Source organism: Leptodactylus fuscus, unplaced genomic scaffold, assembly GCF_031893055.1.
Source record: "Leptodactylus fuscus isolate aLepFus1 unplaced genomic scaffold, aLepFus1.hap2 HAP2_SCAFFOLD_185, whole genome shotgun sequence".
In the NCBI taxonomy this organism is placed as follows: Eukaryota; Metazoa; Chordata; class Amphibia; order Anura; family Leptodactylidae; genus Leptodactylus; species Leptodactylus fuscus.
This window is the reverse complement of record NW_027440208.1, coordinates 72,527-90,010: the sequence shown is the minus strand read 5'-3', so window position 1 is coordinate 90,010 and position 17,484 is coordinate 72,527. Positions and strand designations below refer to the sequence as shown.

Below are 17,484 nucleotides of genomic sequence, written 5' to 3'. Positions count from 1 at the left end.
CTCCCCTGTATGTGCCCCCTTATAATGCCCCCCTTAGTGGCCCCTCGCAGTATATACTCCCTTAGTGGCCCCTCGCAGTATATACTCCCTTAGTGGCCCCTCGCAGTATATACTCCCTTAGTGGCCCCTCACAGTATATACTCCCTTAGTGGCCTCTTGCAGTATATACTCCCTTAGTGGCCTCTCACAGTATATACTCCCTTAGTGGCCTCTTGCAGTATATACTCCCTTAGTGGCCTCTTGCAGTATATACTCCCTTAGTGGCCTCTTGCAGTATATACTCCCTTAGTGGCCTCTTGCAGTACATACTCCCTTAGCGGCCTCTTGCAGTATATACTCCCTTAGTGGTCCCTCACAGTATATACTCCCTTAGTGGCCCCTCACAGTATATACTCCCTTAGTGGCCTCTTTCAGTATATACTCCTTTTGTGGCCCCTCACAGTATATACTCCCTTAGTGGCCCCTCGCAGTATATACTCCCTTAGTGGCCCCTCACAGTATATACTACCTTAGTGGCCTCTTGCAGTATATACTCCCTTAGTGGCCCCTCACAGTATATACTCCCTTAGTGGTCCCTCACAGTATATACTCCCTTAGTGGCCCCTCACAGTATATACTCCCTTAGCGGCCTCTTGCAGTATATACTCCCTTAGTGGCCCCTCACAGTATATACTCCCTTAGCGGCCTCTTGCAGTATATATACTCCCTTAGCGGCCTCTTGCAGTATATACTCCCTTAGTGGCCCCCTCACAGTATATACTCCCTTAGTGGCCCCTCACAGTATATACTCCCTTAGTGGCCCCTCACAGTATATACTCCCTTAGTGGCCTCTTTCAGTATATACTCCCTTTGTGGCCCCTCACAGTATATATTCCCTTAGTGGCCCCTCACAGTATATACTCCCTTAGTGGCCTCTTGCAGTATATACTCCCTTAGTGGCCCTTCACAGTATATACTCCCTTAGTGGCCCCTCACAGTATATACTCCCTTAGTGGCCCCTCGCAGTATATACTCCCTTAGTGGCCTCTTGCAGTATATACTCCCTTAGTGGCCCTTCACAGTATATACTCCCTTAGTGGCCCCTCACAGTATATATTCCCTTAGTGGCCCCTCACAGTATATACTCCCTTAGTGGCCTCTTGCAGTATATACTCCCTTAGTGGCCCTTCACAGTATATACTCCCTTAGTGGCCCCTCACAGTATATACTCCCTTAGTGGCCTCTTGCAGTATATACTCCCTTAGTGGCCCTTCACAGTATATACTCCCTTAGTGGCCCCTCACAGTATATATTCCCTTAGTGGCCCCTCACAGTATATACTCCCTTAGTGGCCTCTTGCAGTATATACTCCCTTAGTGGCCCTTCACAGTATATACTCCCTTAGTGGCCTCTTGCAGTATATACTCCCTTAGTGGCCTCTTGCAGTATATTGCCCCCCTTAGTGGCCCCTCACAGTATATACTACCTTAGTGGCCTCTTGCAGTATATACTCCCTTAGTGGCCTCTTGCAGTATATACTCCCCCTTAGTGGCCTCTCACAGTATATACTCCCTTAGTGGCCCCTCACAGTATATACTCCCCCTTAGTGGCCTCTTGCAGTATATACTCCCTTAGTGGCCTCTTGCAGTATATACTCCCTTAGTGGCCTCTTGCAGTATGTACTCCCTTAGTGGCCCCTCACAGTATATACTCCTCCCTTAGCGGCCTCTTGCAGTATATACTGCCTTAGTGGCCTCTTGCTGTATATACTCCTCCCTTAGTGGCCTCTTACAGTATATTGCCCCCTCACTGTATGGCGCCTCCGTAGTGATCCCCACACCTAATAATTCCCCTTTTAGTGCCCCATCATCCATAAGATCATTGTGAAGGCCGCCTTAGTTCATCCATTGGGTGTTGGATGGGGTTGAGGTCCGGGCGGGTTACCATACTCCCCCATCCATGTCTTCATGGCCCTGGAGCACTGGAGCACCGCCATACTGGACACAACAGAAGCCCCACACTCTTTATTTCTCATTTATTAGTAGTATTAGATACGTCCAGGTCTGGTGGAGAACAAACCTCAGCCAAGTCTATAGACAATGGAGACCTCCCTATAGGATACAGAGCTGGAGACGCTGAAGAACCGGACATAGGTGAAGGAACATCTCATATCTTCAATTTCTTCTGGAACCCGGCAGCTACCAGCAGACTTTATACTCCTTGGTGTCACCTTCTACCGGATCTCCATAAACCTCGACCTCACACAGCGACAATGGCTCGGCGCGTCCTGGGATGACCACACTGACGTACTGACCCTCCATCCCGTTACAGCAGAATGACAAGGTGAGAGACGAAACATCGGTGACCGCGCCGCACCTGGAGGAGAAATCCAGGAGAACCTTGTAATGGCTGACGGCTCGTTCCTCCATAGATAACGTCATGTAAACAATGTAGAATGTTTGTGTTCGGCTGTTTCCAAAGTCCCATGACTAGCTGAGGAGGGAGGACCCCTTTAAGGCCTAGAGGACAGGTCAGACTTAAAGGGATTGTCCAGGAGAATTCCTTGTTTTCATAGTAGGATGGATGGGGTGCAAGAGGTATAACACAAACCTACCTGACCCTGATGCTGCAATGTCTACAAGGGAGGTCCGGCTGTCCCGCTGTCTTGTTTTTAAAAAATTATCCTGGACAACCCTTTAAGATGGCCGGCTGCTCCTATCAAAACCATCCAGAGCATCGTAGGCCTAAAACTAACTGTTTTTGCAAATATAAGTAATTAAACATTCTGCAGACCTTTAAAGATTTTCTCTAAATATCTTGTGGTCATGGTCTTGTTGTCAGAAAATCCACCATGATGTCCTTATCGTGTCCAGGATATCTTCTGATACATGTAGTGTCCCTGCCTGATAACCCAGGTACAATAAGAAAATCATGGCTGGGTTCCTGACAAGTCCCAGACCATAGAAAGTATCTGCATTTGTGGTCGGAACCACTGGCAACCGATCAAGATAAAAGACTGTCACTACTAAGAAAGGGAGAGAAAAATCTTTAAAACTTTGCAGAATTGTTAATTACTTATATTTGCAAAAATGTTTAACTTTTAATTATCTACAAAATATAGATACGATTATGTACATGGGAGACCCCTTTAAAGTCCAAGAGAGAACATTAGAGAGAAGCACAAGATGGGACATTGTGGAGGAGGAAGAGAACAAGATGGGACATTGTGGTGAGGAACACAAGATGGGACATTGTGGAGGAACACAAGATGGGACATTGTGGAGGAGGAGCACAAGATGGGACATTGTGGAGGAGCACAAGATGGGACACTGTGGAGGAGGAGCACAAGATGGGACATTGTGGAGGAGGAAGAGAACAAGATGGGACATTGTGGTGAGGAACACAAGATGGGACATTGTGGAGGAACACAAGATGGGACATTGTGGAGGAGGAGCACAAGATGGGACATTGTGGAGGAGCACAAGATGGGACATTGTGGAGGAGGAGCACAAGATGGGACATTGTGGAGGAGCACAACATGGGGACATTGTGGAGGAGGAGCACAAGATGGGACATTGTGGAGGAGGAGCACAAGATGGAACATTGTGGAGGAGGAGCACAAGATGGGACATTGTGGAGGAGGAGCACAAGATGGGACATTGTGGAGGAGGAACACAAGATGGGACATTGTGGAGGAGCACAAGATGGGACATTGTGGAGGAGCACAAGATGGGACATTGTGGAGGAGGAGCACAAGATGGGACATTGTGGAGGAGGAGCACAAGATGGGACATTGTGGAGGAGGAGCACAAGATGGGACATTGTGGAGGAGGAGCACGAGATGGGACATTGTGGAGGAGGAGCACGAGATGGGACATTGTGGAGGAGGAGCACAAGATGGGACATTGTGGAGGAGGAGCGCAAGATGGGACATTGTGGAGGAGGAGCGCAAGATGGGACATTGTGGAGGAGCACAAGATGGGACATTGTGGAGGAGCACAAGATGGGACATTGTGGAGGAGCTCAAGATGGGACATTGTGGAGGAGGAACACAAGAAGGAACATTGTGGAGGATGAGCACAAGATGGGACATTGTGGAGGAGGAGCACAAGATGGGACACTGTGGAGGAGGAGCACAAGATGGGACACTGTGGAGGAGGAGCACAAGATGGGACATTGTGGAGGAGGAACACAAGATGGGACATTGTGGAGGAGCACAAGATGGGACATTGTGGAGGAGGAGCACAAGATGGGACATTGTGGAGGAGGAGCGCGAGATGGGACATTGTGGAGGAGGAGCGCGAGATGGGACATTGTGGAGGAGGAGCGCGAGATGGGACATTGTGGAGGAGGAGCGCGAGATGGGACATTGTGGAGGAGGAGCGCGAGATGGGACATTGTGGAGGAGGAGCGCGAGATGGGACATTGTGGAGGAGGAGCGCGAGATGGGACATTGTGGAGGAGGAGCGCAAGATGGGACATTGTGGAGGAGGAGCGCAAGATGGGACATTGTGGAGGAGGAGCGCAAGATGGGACATTGTGGAGGAGCACAAGATGGGACATTGTGGAGGAGCACAAGATGGGACATTGTGGAGGAGGAGCACAAGATGGGACATTGTGGAGGAGGAGCACAAGATGGGACATTGTGGAGGAGGAGCACAAGATGGGACATTGTGGAGGAGGAGCACAAGATGGGACATTGTGGAGGAGGAGCACAAGATGGGACATTGTGGAGGAGGAGCGCAAGATGGGACATTGTAGAGGAGGAGCACAAGATGGGACATTGTGGAGGAGGAGCACGAGATGGGACATTGTGGAGGAGGAGCACGAGATGGGACATTGTGGAGGAGGAGCGCGAGATGGGACATTGTGGAGGAGGAGCGCAAGATGGGACATTGTGGAGGAGGAGCACAAGATGGGACATTGTGGAGGAGGAGCACAAGATGGGACATTGTGGAGGAGGAGCACAAGATGGGACATTGTGGAGGAGGAGCACAAGATGGGACATTGTGGAGGAGGAGCGCGAGATGGGACATTGTGGAGGAGGAACACGAGATGGGACATTGTGGAGGAGGAGCACGAGATGGGACATTGTGGAGGAGGAGCACGAGATGGGACATTGTGGAGGAGGAGCGCGAGATGGGACATTGTAGAGGAGGAGCGCGAGATGGGACATTATGGAGGAGGAGCGCGAGATGGGACATTGTGGAGGAGGAGCGCGAGATGGGACATTGTGGAGGAGGAGCGCAAGATGGGACATTGTGGAGGAGGAGCGCAAGATGGGACATTGTGGAGGAGCACAAGATGGGACATTGTGGAGGAGCACAAGATGGGACATTGTGGAGGAGGAGCACAAGATGGGACATTGTGGAGGAGGAGCACAAGATGGGACATTGTGGAGGAGGAGCACAAGATGGGACATTGTGGAGGAGGAGCACAAGATGGGACATTGTGGAGGAGGAGCACAAGATGGGACATTGTGGAGGAGGAGCACAAGATGGGACATTGTGGAGGAGGAGCACAAGATGGGACATTGTGGAGGAGGAGCACGAGATGGGACATTGTGGAGGAGGAACACGAGATGGGACATTGTGGAGGAGGAGCACGAGATGGGACATTGTGGAGGAGGAGCTGCACAAGATGGGACATTGTGGAGGAGGAGCACAAGATGGGACATTGTGGAGGAGGAGCACAAGATGGGACATTGTGGAGGAGGAACACAAGATTGGACATTGTGGAGGAGGAGCACAAGATGGGACATTGTGGAGGAGGAGCTGCACAAGATGGGACATTGTGGAGGAGGAGCACAAGATGGGACATTGTGGAGGAGGAGCACAAGTTGGGACATTGTGGAGGAGCACAAGATGGGACATTGTGGAGGAGCACAAGATGGGACATTGTGGAGGAGGAGCACAAGATGGGACATTGTGGAGGAGGAGCACAAGATGGGACATTGTGGAGGAGGAGCACAAGATGGGACATTGTGGAGGAGGAGCACAAGATGGGACATTGTGGAGGAGGAGCACAAGATGGGACATTGTGGAGGAGGAGCACAAGATGGGACATTGTGGAGGAGGAGCACAAGATGGGACATTGTGGAGGAGGAGCACGAGATGGGACATTGTGGAGGAGGAACACGAGATGGGACATTGTGGAGGAGGAGCACGAGATGGGACATTGTGGAGGAGGAGCTGCACAAGATGGGACATTGTGGAGGAGGAGCACAAGATGGGACATTGTGGAGGAGGAGCACAAGATGGGACATTGTGGAGGAGGAACACAAGATTGGACATTGTGGAGGAGGAGCACAAGATGGGACATTGTGGAGGAGGAGCTGCACAAGATGGGACATTGTGGAGGAGGAGCACAAGATGGGACATTGTGGAGGAGGAGCACAAGTTGGGACATTGTGGAGGAGGAACACAAGATTGGACATTGTGGAGGAGGAGCACAAGATGGGACATTGTGGAGGAGGAGCACAAGATGGGACATTGTGGAGGAGGAGCACAAGATGGGACATTGTGGAGGAGGAGCACAAGATGGGACATTGTGGAGGAGGAGCACAAGATGGAACATTGTGGAGGAGGAGCACAAGATGGGATATTGGGGAGGAAGACAAGATAGTGGAGAAACACAATGAGACAATGTAGAAGAAGTCAGGACATTGTGAAGAAAGAGCAGATGAGGTAGTATGGAGGAACATAATATGGGAGCTTCTAATTGCATTCTAGTGTACAATAAAGAAAAGTGGATTATTGACCTGATAGGAAAACTTACACCGGGTTCTTGTTGTCGGGTGAGTTCCCGATTCGGACCTCGGCTCCCAGCAGTCGCTCCTTACAACAGTCCCCTCGGTTTGTTAGGACAACATTGGATATCTTGTAGATCTGTTTGAGATTCACCTTCCACCAGGGATCTCTTACTGCGGGCGTGTGTGTGCAGTAACCCTTGTGGTAATCTGTGTCTCTGACACCATCTATGGCATTCTTGGCGTATCCCATTACGTAATATTGGAAGTCAGATATCTGGGAGGCTTCTCCATTTCTCGCTATATTTGTAGCTGAGGAGATAAGAAGAGAAGATCCTTCAGTTATAAGAAGCTGAAATGTCCATGGTGGGTTTTTGTCTTACGACAGAACAGATGTAAAGAGGCAGATGTGTTTGTTTAGACTCTGTTCGCACTTGTGTTGGTCACTATTCAGCAGATTTGTAGGAAGAATACTGATACTGAGATCTGATCTCACCTCCAGGTCCAGGAGGACTACACCCCCGAGCCAGGGCCAGAGACCCCAGGAGAGTCAGAGACAACAGAAGATTCATCCTGGAGGAAGAAGAAGATGGAGGAGAAAATGACTGATCCCAAGAAAGTTATAAAATGTCACATACCCCTGATATGAATGATGGAGCCCCCTATAGTCAGTGACTAGTCCCTGCAGTCATATCTGGCCTGTACTCACATGAGGAGTTCCCTGCAGTCTCGGTGACTGGAGCGCTCTCAGAGCTGTCTATTTATATCTTTATGCTCTCCCCTCCCGCTTTGACTCTGGACACACTGTATGGTTTTCCAGGGAATCTACTCCCTGATGTTTACTCTAGACTTATGGAAACAAACAGACGGATCGGACGGCGAGGAGATCAAGAAACAATCAGTAATATCATTTCTTTCTGTGTAAAATGAACAGAATGAAATGAAAAAAAAACCTCAAAAATTTTTTCTGCAAAAATCGCAACATAAGAAAAATCTTCAACCCCCTGTACAAAGCACAACACAAACCACCGCTGACATCACTACTACTAATGCTGTGATGTCACAATATAGGAATAATACACGTATAATGTATACCCTGGTACAAGTCTGTCAGTGGAGAATAAGTTCTACTGCTCAGAGAAGCCAAAAAACTGACCCGACAATCTGGAGCATTACATGTATAGGCCAGAAAAAGAAACTGGCATGAAACTCTACAGTCAATTCTTAGAAATGAAGGCTATTCCATACAAGAAATTGCCAAGAAACTGGCTCCATGGTGCTGTACATTATTATATTAATCCCATGGTGATGTACATTATTATATTAATCCCATGGTGCTCTGTACATTATTATATTAATCCCATGGTGCTCTGTACATTATTATATTAATCCCATGGTGCTCTGTACATTATTATATTAATCCCATGGTGATGTACATTATTATATTAATCCCATGGTGCTCTGTACATTAGTATATTAATCCCATGGTGCTCTGTACATTATTATATTAATCCCATGGTGCTCTGTACATTATTATATTAATCCCATGGTGCTCTGTACATTATTATATTAATCCCATGGTGATGTACATTATTATATTAATCCCATGGTGCTCTGCACATTATTATATTAATCCCATGGTGCTCTGCACATTATTATATTAATCCCATGGTGCTGTACATTATTATATTAGTCCCATGGTGCTGTACATTATTATATTAATCCCGTGGTGCTCTGTACATTATTATATTAATCCCGTGGTGCTCTGCACATTATTATATTAATCCCATGGTGCTGTACATTATTATATTAATCCCATGGTGCTCTGTACATTATTATATTAATCCTATGGTGCTGTACATTATTATATTAATCCCATGGTGCTGTACATTATTATATTAATCCCGTGGTGCTCTGTACAATATTATATTAATCCCATGGTGCTGTACATTATTATATTAATCCCATGGTGCTCTGTACATTATTATATTATTCCCATGGTGCTCTGTACGTTATTATATTAATCCCATGGTGCTCTGTACATTATTATATTAATCCCATGGTGCTCTGTACATTATTATATTAATCCCATGGTGCTCTGTACATTATTATATTAATCCCATGGTGCTGTACATTATTATATTAATCCCATGGTGCTGTACATTATTATATTAATCCCATGGTGCTCTGTACATTATCATATTAATCCCATGGTGCTCTGTACATTATTATATTAATCCCATGGTGCTCTGTACATTAATATATTAATCCCATGGTGCTGTACATTATTATATTAATCCCGTGGTGCTCTGCACATTATTATATTAATCCCATGGTGCTGTACATTATTATATTAATTCCATGGTGCTGTACATTATTATATTAATCCCATGGTGCTCTGTACAATATTATATTAATCCCATGGTGCTGTACATTATTATATTAATCCCATGGTGCTGTACATTATTATATTAATCCCATGGTGCTGTACATTATTATATTAATCCCATGGTGCTCTGTACATTATTATATTAATCCCATGGTGCTGTACATTATTATATTAATCCCATGGTGCTCTGTACAATATTATATTAATCCCATGGTGCTCTGTACAATATTATATTAATCCCATGGTGCTGTACATTATTATATTAATCCCATGGTGCTGTATGTTATTATATTAATCCCATGGTGCTCTGTACATTATTATATTAATCCCATGGTGCTCTGTACATTATTATATTAATCCCATGGTGCTGTACATTATTATATTAATCCCATGGTGCTGTACATTATTACAGTGTTGGCCAAAAGTATTGGCCCCCTGCAATTCTGTCAGATAATACTCGTGTTCTTCCAGATAATAATTACAAACACAAATTATTTGGTATTTTCTTCATTTAATTTGTCTTCAATGGAAAACCACAAAAAGAATTGTCAAAAAGCCAAATTGGATATAATTCCACAGCAAACATAAAAAAGGGGGTGGACAAAAGTATTGGCACTGTTTGAGAAATCATGTCATGCTTCTGTAATTTGTGTAATTACCAGCACCTGTTACTTACCTGAGGCACCTAACAGGTGGTGGCAATAACTAAATCACACTTGCAGCCAGTTGAAATGGATTAAAGTTGACTCCACCTCTGTCCTGTGTCCTTGTGTGACCACATTGAGCATGGAGAAAAGAAAGAAGACCGAAGAACTGTCTGAGGACTTGAGAAGCAAAATTGTGAGGAAGCCTGAGCAATCTCAAGGCTACAAGTCCATCTCCAAAGCCCTGAATGTTCCTGTGTCTACCGTGCGCAGTGTCAGTAAGAAGTGTAAAGCCCATGGCCCTGTGGCTAACCTCCCTAGATGTGGACGGAGAAGAAACATTGACAAGAGATTTCACCGCAAGATTGTGCGGATGGCGGATAAAGAACCGCGACTAACATCCAAACAAGTCCAAGCTGCCCTGCAGTCCGAGGGTACAACAGTGTCACCCCGTACTATCCAGCGTCAGCGTCTGAATGAGAAGGGACTGTATGGTAGGAGACCCAGGAAGACCCCACTTCTTACCCACAGACAGAAGCCAGGCTGGAGTTTGCCAAAACTTACCTGAGAAAGCCAAAACCGTTCTGGAAGAATGTTCTCTGGTCAGAGGAGACAAAAGTAGGAAAAGCATCAACATAGAGATTACAGGAAAAAGAGGCCTTCAAAGAGAAGACGACGCCCCCTACAGTCAGACATGGCGGAGGTGCCTAATGGTTTGGGGTTGCTTTGCTGCCTCTGGCACTGGACTGCTTGACCGTGTGCATGGCATTATGAAGTCTGAAGACGACCAACACATTGTGCAGCATCATGTAGGGCCCAGTGTGAGAAAGCGGGGTCTCCCTCAGAGGTCAGGGCTCTTCCAGCAGGACAAGGACCCAAAACACACTTCAGGTCAGCACTAGAAAATGGTGGTGAGAGAAAGCCCTGGAGACTTGTAAAGTGGCAGCAATGAGTCCAGCCCTGAATCCCATAGAACACCTGTGGGGGAGGGGGAGAGATCTCTTGGTGGCAGTTTGGAGAAGGCCCCCTTCACATCTCAGGGGGGACCGCGAGCAGCAGCCAAAGAAGAAGGGTCTGAGATTCCAGCAGAGCCTTGTAAGAAACTCATTGCTGGTTAGCGGAAGCGGTTGTGCGCAGTTATTGTGTCTAAAGGTTGTGCGACCAAGTATTAGGCTGAGGGCGCCAATACTTCTGTCCAGACCATGTTTGGAGTTTTCTGTAAAATGATCAATGATGTGACTTTTTTTTCATTCTCTTTTGTGTTTTTTCATTGCAAACAAAATAACTGAAGATATTACCAAAGAGTTTGTGCAGTGTAATCATTATCTGGGGGACAGCGAGGATTATCTGACAGGACTGCAGGGGGCGATACTTATACTGTATATACCCTGTGTCACTTATATACTATAGAAGAGTCTGTGCTGTGTAATCATTATCTGGGAGACACCGAGGATTATCTGACAGGACTGCAGGGGGCGATACTTATACTGTATATACCCTGTGTCACTTATATACTATAGAAGAGTCTGTGCTGTGTAATCATTATCTGGGGACACCGGGGATTATCTGACAGGACTGCAGGGGGCGATACTTATACTGTATATACCCTGTGTCACTTATATACTATAGAAGAGTCTGTGCTGTGTAATCATTATCTGGGGACAGCGAGGATTATCTGACAGGACTGCAGGGGGCGATACTTATACTGTATATACCCTGTGTCACTTATATACTATATAAGAGTCTGTGCTGTGTAATCATTATCTGGGGACAGCGAGGATTATCTGACAGGACTGCAGGGGGCGATACTTATACTGTATATACCCTGTGTCACTTATATACTATATAAGAGTCTGTGCTGTGTAATCATTATCTGGGGACACCGGGGATTATCTGACAGGACTGCAGGGGGCGATACTTATACTGTATATACCCTGTGTCACTTATATACTATATAAGAGTTTGTGCTGTGTAATCATTATCTGGGGGACAGCGAGGATTATCTGACAGGACTGCAGGGGGCGATACTTTTGGCCAACATTGTATGTGGAGAGGACAGGTGAGGATGAGATCAGAGATATATGGAGGGGACAGGTGAGGATGAGGTCAGAGATATATGGAGGGGACAGGTGAGGATGAGGTCAGAGATATATGGAGGTGATAAGTGAGGATGAGGTCAGAGATATATGGAGGGGACAGGTGAGGATGAGGTCAGAGATATATGGAGGGGACAGGTGAGGATGAGGTCAGAGATATATGGAGGGGACAGTTGAGGATGAGGTCAGAGATATATGGAGGGGACAGGTGAGGATGAGGTCAGAGATATATGGAGAGGAAAGGTGAGGATGAGGTCAGAGATATATGGAGGGGACAGGTGAGGATGAGGTCAGAGATATATGGAGGGGACAGGTGAGGTCAGAGATATATGGAGGAGACAGGGGGGATGAGGTCAGAGATATATGGAGGAGACAGGTGAGGATGAGGTCAGAGATATATGGAGAGGATAGGTGAGGATGAGGTCAGAGATATATGGAGGGGACAGGTGAGGATGAGGTCAGAGATATATGGAGGGGACAGGTGAGGTCAGAGATATATGGAGGAGACAGGGGGGATGAGGTCAGAGATATATGGAGGAGACAGGTGAGGATGAGGTCAGAGATATATGGAGAGGATAGGTGAGGATGAGGTCAGAGATATATGGAGAGGACAGGTGAGGATGAGGTCAGAGATATATGGAGGGGACAGGTGAGGATGAGGTCAGAGATATATGGAGAGGACAGGTGAGGAGGTCAGAGATATATGGAGGGGACAGGTGAGGATGAGGTCAGAGATATATGGAGGGGACAGGTGAGGATGAGGTCAGAGATATATGGGGGGGACAGGTGAGGAGGTCAGAGATATATGGAGGGGACAGGTGAGGATGAGGTCAGAGATATGTGGAGAGGACAGGTGAGGAGGTCAGAGATATATGGAGGGGACAGGTGAGGTCAGAGACATATGGAGAGGACAGGTGTGGATGAGGTCAGAGATATATGGAGGGGACAGGTGAGGAGGTCAGAGATATATGGAGGGGAAAGGTGAGGATGAGATCAGAGATATATGGAGGGGACAGGCGTGGATGAGGTCAGAGATATATGGAGGGGACAGGTGAGGTCAGAGATATATGGAGAGGACAGGTGTGGATGAGGTCAGAGATATATGGAGAGGACAGGTGAGGATGAGGTCAGAGATATATGGAAAGGACAGGTGAGGATGAGGTCAGAGATATATGGAGGGGACAGGTGAGGATGAGGTCAGAGATATATGGAGAGGACAGGTGAGGATGAGGTCAGAGATATATGGAGGGGACAGGTGAGGATGAGGTCAGAGATATATGGAGGGGACAGGTGAGGTCAGAGATATATGGAGGGGACAGGTGAGGTCAGAGATATATGGAGAGGACAGGTGAGGATGAGGTCAGAGATATATGGAGGGGACAGGTGAGGTCAGAGATATATGGAGAGGACAGGTGAGGATGAGGTCAGAGATATATGGAGGAGACAGGGGGGATGAGGTCAGAGATATATGGAGGAGACAGGTGAGGATGAGGTCAGAGATATATGGAGAGGATAGGTGAGGATGAGGTCAGAGATATATGGAGAGGACAGGTGAGGATGAGGTCAGAGATATATGGAGGGGACAGGTGAGGATGAGGTCAGAGATATATGGAGAGGACAGGTGAGGATGAGGTCAGAGATATATGGAGGGGACAGGTGAGGAGGTCAGAGATATATGGAGGGGACAGGTGAGGATGAGGTCAGAGATATGTGGAGAGGACAGGTGAGGAGGTCAGAGATATATGGAGGGGACAGTTGAGGTCAGAGACATATGGAGAGGACAGGTGTGGATGAGGTCAGAGATATATGGAGGGGGCAGGTGAGGAGGTCAGAGATATATGGAGGGGACAGGTGAGGATGAGATCAGAGATATATGGAGGGGACAGGTGTGGATGAGGTCAGAGATATATGGAGGGGACAGGTGAGGATGAGATCAGAGATATATGGAGGGGACAGGTGTGGATGAGGTCAGAGATATATGGAGGGGAAAGGTGTGGATGAGGTCAGAGATATATGGAGGGGACAGGTGAGGTCAGAGATATATGGAGAGGACAGGTGTGGATGAGGTCAGAGATATATGGAGAGGACAGGTGAGGATGAGGTCAGAGATATATGGAGGGGACAGGTGAGGATGAGATCAGAGATATATGGAGGGGAAAGGTGAGGATGAGGTCAGAGATATATGGAGGGGACAGGTGAGGGTGACGTCAGAGATATATGGAGGGGACAGGTGAGGAGGTCAGAGATATATGGAGGGGACAGGTGAGGATGAGATCAGAGATATATGGAGGGGACAGGTGTGGATGAGGTCAGAGATATATGGAGGGGACAGGTGTGGATGAGGTCAGAGATATATGGAGGGGACAGGTGAGGTCAGAGATATATGGAGAGGACAGGTGAGGATGAGGTCAGAGATATATGGAGGGGACAGGTGAGGTCAGAGATATATGGAGAGGACAGGTGAGGATGAGGTCAGAGATATATGGAGGAGACAGGGGGGATGAGGTCAGAGATATATGGAGGAGACAGGTGAGGATGAGGTCAGAGATATATGGAGAGGATAGGTGAGGATGAGGTCAGAGATATATGGAGAGGACAGGTGAGGATGAGGTCAGAGATATATGGAGGGGACAGGTGAGGATGAGGTCAGAGATATATGGAGAGGACAGGTGAGGATGAGGTCAGAGATATATGGAGGGGACAGGTGAGGAGGTCAGAGATATATGGAGGGGACAGGTGAGGATGAGGTCAGAGATATGTGGAGAGGACAGGTGAGGAGGTCAGAGATATATGGAGGGGACAGTTGAGGTCAGAGACATATGGAGAGGACAGGTGTGGATGAGGTCAGAGATATATGGAGGGGGCAGGTGAGGAGGTCAGAGATATATGGAGGGGACAGGTGAGGATGAGATCAGAGATATATGGAGGGGACAGGTGTGGATGAGGTCAGAGATATATGGAGGGGACAGGTGAGGATGAGATCAGAGATATATGGAGGGGACAGGTGTGGATGAGGTCAGAGATATATGGAGGGGACAGGTGTGGATGAGGTCAGAGATATATGGAGGGGACAGGTGAGGTCAGAGATATATGGAGAGGACAGGTGTGGATGAGGTCAGAGATATATGGAGAGGACAGGTGAGGATGAGGTCAGAGATATATGGAGGGGACAGGTGAGGATGAGATCAGAGATATATGGAGGGGAAAGGTGAGGATGAGGTCAGAGATATATGGAGGGGACAGGTGAGGGTGACGTCAGAGATATATGGAGGGGACAGGTGAGGAGGTCAGAGATATATGGAGGGGACAGGTGAGGATGAGATCAGAGATATATGGAGGGGACAGGTGTGGATGAGGTCAGAGATATATGGAGGGGACAGGTGAGGATGAGATCAGAGATATATGGAAGGGACAGGTGTGGATGAGGTCAGAGATATATGGAGGGGACAGGTGTGGATGAGGTCAGAGATATATGGAGGGGACAGGTGAGGTCAGAGATATATGGAGAGGACAGGTGTGGATGAGGTCAGAGATATATGGAGAGGACAGGTGAGGATGAGGTCAGAGATATATGGAGGCGACAGGTGAGGATGAGGTCAGAGATATATGGAGGGGACAGGTGAGGATGAGGTCAGAGATATATGGAGGGGACAGTTGAGGATGAGGTCAGAGATATATGGAGGGGACAGGTGAGGATGAGGTCAGAGATATATGGAAAGGAAAGGTGAGGATGAGGTCAGAGATATATGGAGGGGACAGGTGAGGTCAGAGATATATGGAGGAGACAGGGGGGATGAGGTCAGAGATATATGGAGGAGACAGGTGAGGATGAGGTCAGAGATATATGGAGAGGACAGGTGAGGTCAGAGATATATGGAGAGGGCAGGTGAGGATGAGGTCAGAGATATATGGAGAGGACAGGTGAGGATGAGGTCAGAGATATATGGAGAGGACAGGTGAGGAGGTCAGAGATATATGGAGGGGACAGGTGAGGATGAGGTCAAAGATATATGGAGGGGACAGGTGAGGAGGTCAGAGATATATGGAGGGGACAGGTGAGGATGAGGTCAGAGATATGTGGAGAGGACAGGTGAGGAGGTCAGAGATATATGGAGGGGACAGGTGAGGTCAGAAACATATGGAGAGGACAGGTGTGGATGAGGTCAGAGATATATGGAGGGGACAGGTGAGGAGGTCAGAGATATATGGAGGGGAAAGGTGAGGATGAGATCAGAGATATATGGAGGGGACAGGCGTGGATGAGGTCAGAGATATATGGAGGGGACAGGTGAGGTCAGAGATATATGGAGAGGACAGGTGTGGATGAGGTCAGAGATATATGGAGAGGACAGGTGAGGATGAGGTCAGAGATATATGGAAAGGACAGGTGAGGATGAGGTCAGAGATATATGGAGGGGACAGGTGTGGATGAGGTCAGAGATATATGGAGAGGACAGGTGAGGATGAGGTCAGAGATATATGGAGGGGACAGGTGAGGATGAGGTCAGAGATATATGGAGGGGACAGGTGAGGTCAGAGATATATGGAGGGGACAGGTGAGGTCAGAGATATATGGAGAGGACAGATGAGGATGAGGTCAGAGATATATGGAGGGGACAGGTGAGGTCAGAGATATATGGAGAGGACAGGTGAGGATGAGGTCAGAGATATATGGAGGAGACAGGGGGGATGAGGTCAGAGATATATGGAGGAGACAGGTGAGGATGAGGTCAGAGATATATGGAGAGGATAGGTGAGGATGAGGTCAGAGATATATGGAGAGGACAGGTGAGGATGAGGTCAGAGATATATGGAGGGGACAGGTGAGGATGAGGTCAGAGATATATGGAGAGGACAGGTGAGGATGAGGTCAGAGATATATGGAGGGGACAGGTGAGGAGGTCAGAGATATATGGAGGGGACAGGTGAGGATGAGGTCAGAGAAATATGGAGAGGACAGGTGAGGATGAGGTCAGAGATATGTGGAGAGGACAGGTGAGGAGGTCAGAGATATATGGAGGGGACAGTTGAGGTCAGAGATATATGGAGGGGACAGTTGAGGTCAGAGACATATGGAGAGGACAGGTGTGGATGAGGTCAGAGATATATGGAGGGGACAGGTGAGGAGGTCAGAGATATATGGAGAGGACAGGTGTGGATGAGATCAGAGATATATGGAGGGGACAGGTGTGGATGAGGTCAGAGATATATGGAGGGGACAGGTGTGGATGAGATCAGAGATATATGGAGGGGACAGGTGAGGTCAGAGATATATGGAGGGGACAGGTGAGGAGGTCAGAGATATATGGAGGGGACAGGTGTGGATGAGGTCAGAGATATATGGAGAGGACAGGTGAGGATGAGGTCAGAGATATATGGAGGCGACAGGTGAGGATGAGGTCAGAGATATATGGAGGGGACAGGTGAGGAGGTCAGAGATATATGGAGGGGACAGGTGAGGATGAGATCAGAGATATATGGAGGGGAAAGGTGAGGATGAGGTCAGAGATATATGGAGGAGACAGGTGAGGGTGACGTCAGAGATATATGGAGGGGACAGGTGAGGTCAGAGATATATGGAGGGGAAAGGTGTGGATGAGGTGAGAGATATATGGAGAGGACAGGTGA

At 47.7% G+C, this 17,484-nt stretch overlaps 1 protein-coding gene and 1 long non-coding RNA gene across 2 annotated transcripts; one reads left to right on the top strand and one right to left on the bottom strand.

Moving 5' to 3' along the window:
- Nucleotides 1-2,177: 2,177 nt before the first annotated feature.
- On the bottom strand, nucleotides 2,178-7,299 carry LOC142187309 (fucolectin-4-like). Its single transcript, XM_075261534.1, has 3 exons — nucleotides 7,224-7,299; nucleotides 6,757-7,039; nucleotides 2,178-2,355 (listed from the first exon to the last, which is right to left on the bottom strand). The coding sequence occupies exons 1-3, from the start codon at nucleotides 7,297-7,299 to the stop codon at nucleotides 2,178-2,180; spliced, it is 537 nt and encodes a 178-aa protein (XP_075117635.1).
- Nucleotides 7,300-15,887: 8,588 nt separating this feature from the next.
- On the top strand, nucleotides 15,888-17,006 carry LOC142187311 (uncharacterized). Its single transcript, XR_012712549.1, has 3 exons — nucleotides 15,888-15,954; nucleotides 16,828-16,859; nucleotides 16,953-17,006. It is a non-coding gene; the product is annotated as an uncharacterized LOC142187311 (long non-coding RNA).
- The last annotated feature ends 478 nt before the right edge of the window (nucleotides 17,007-17,484 follow it).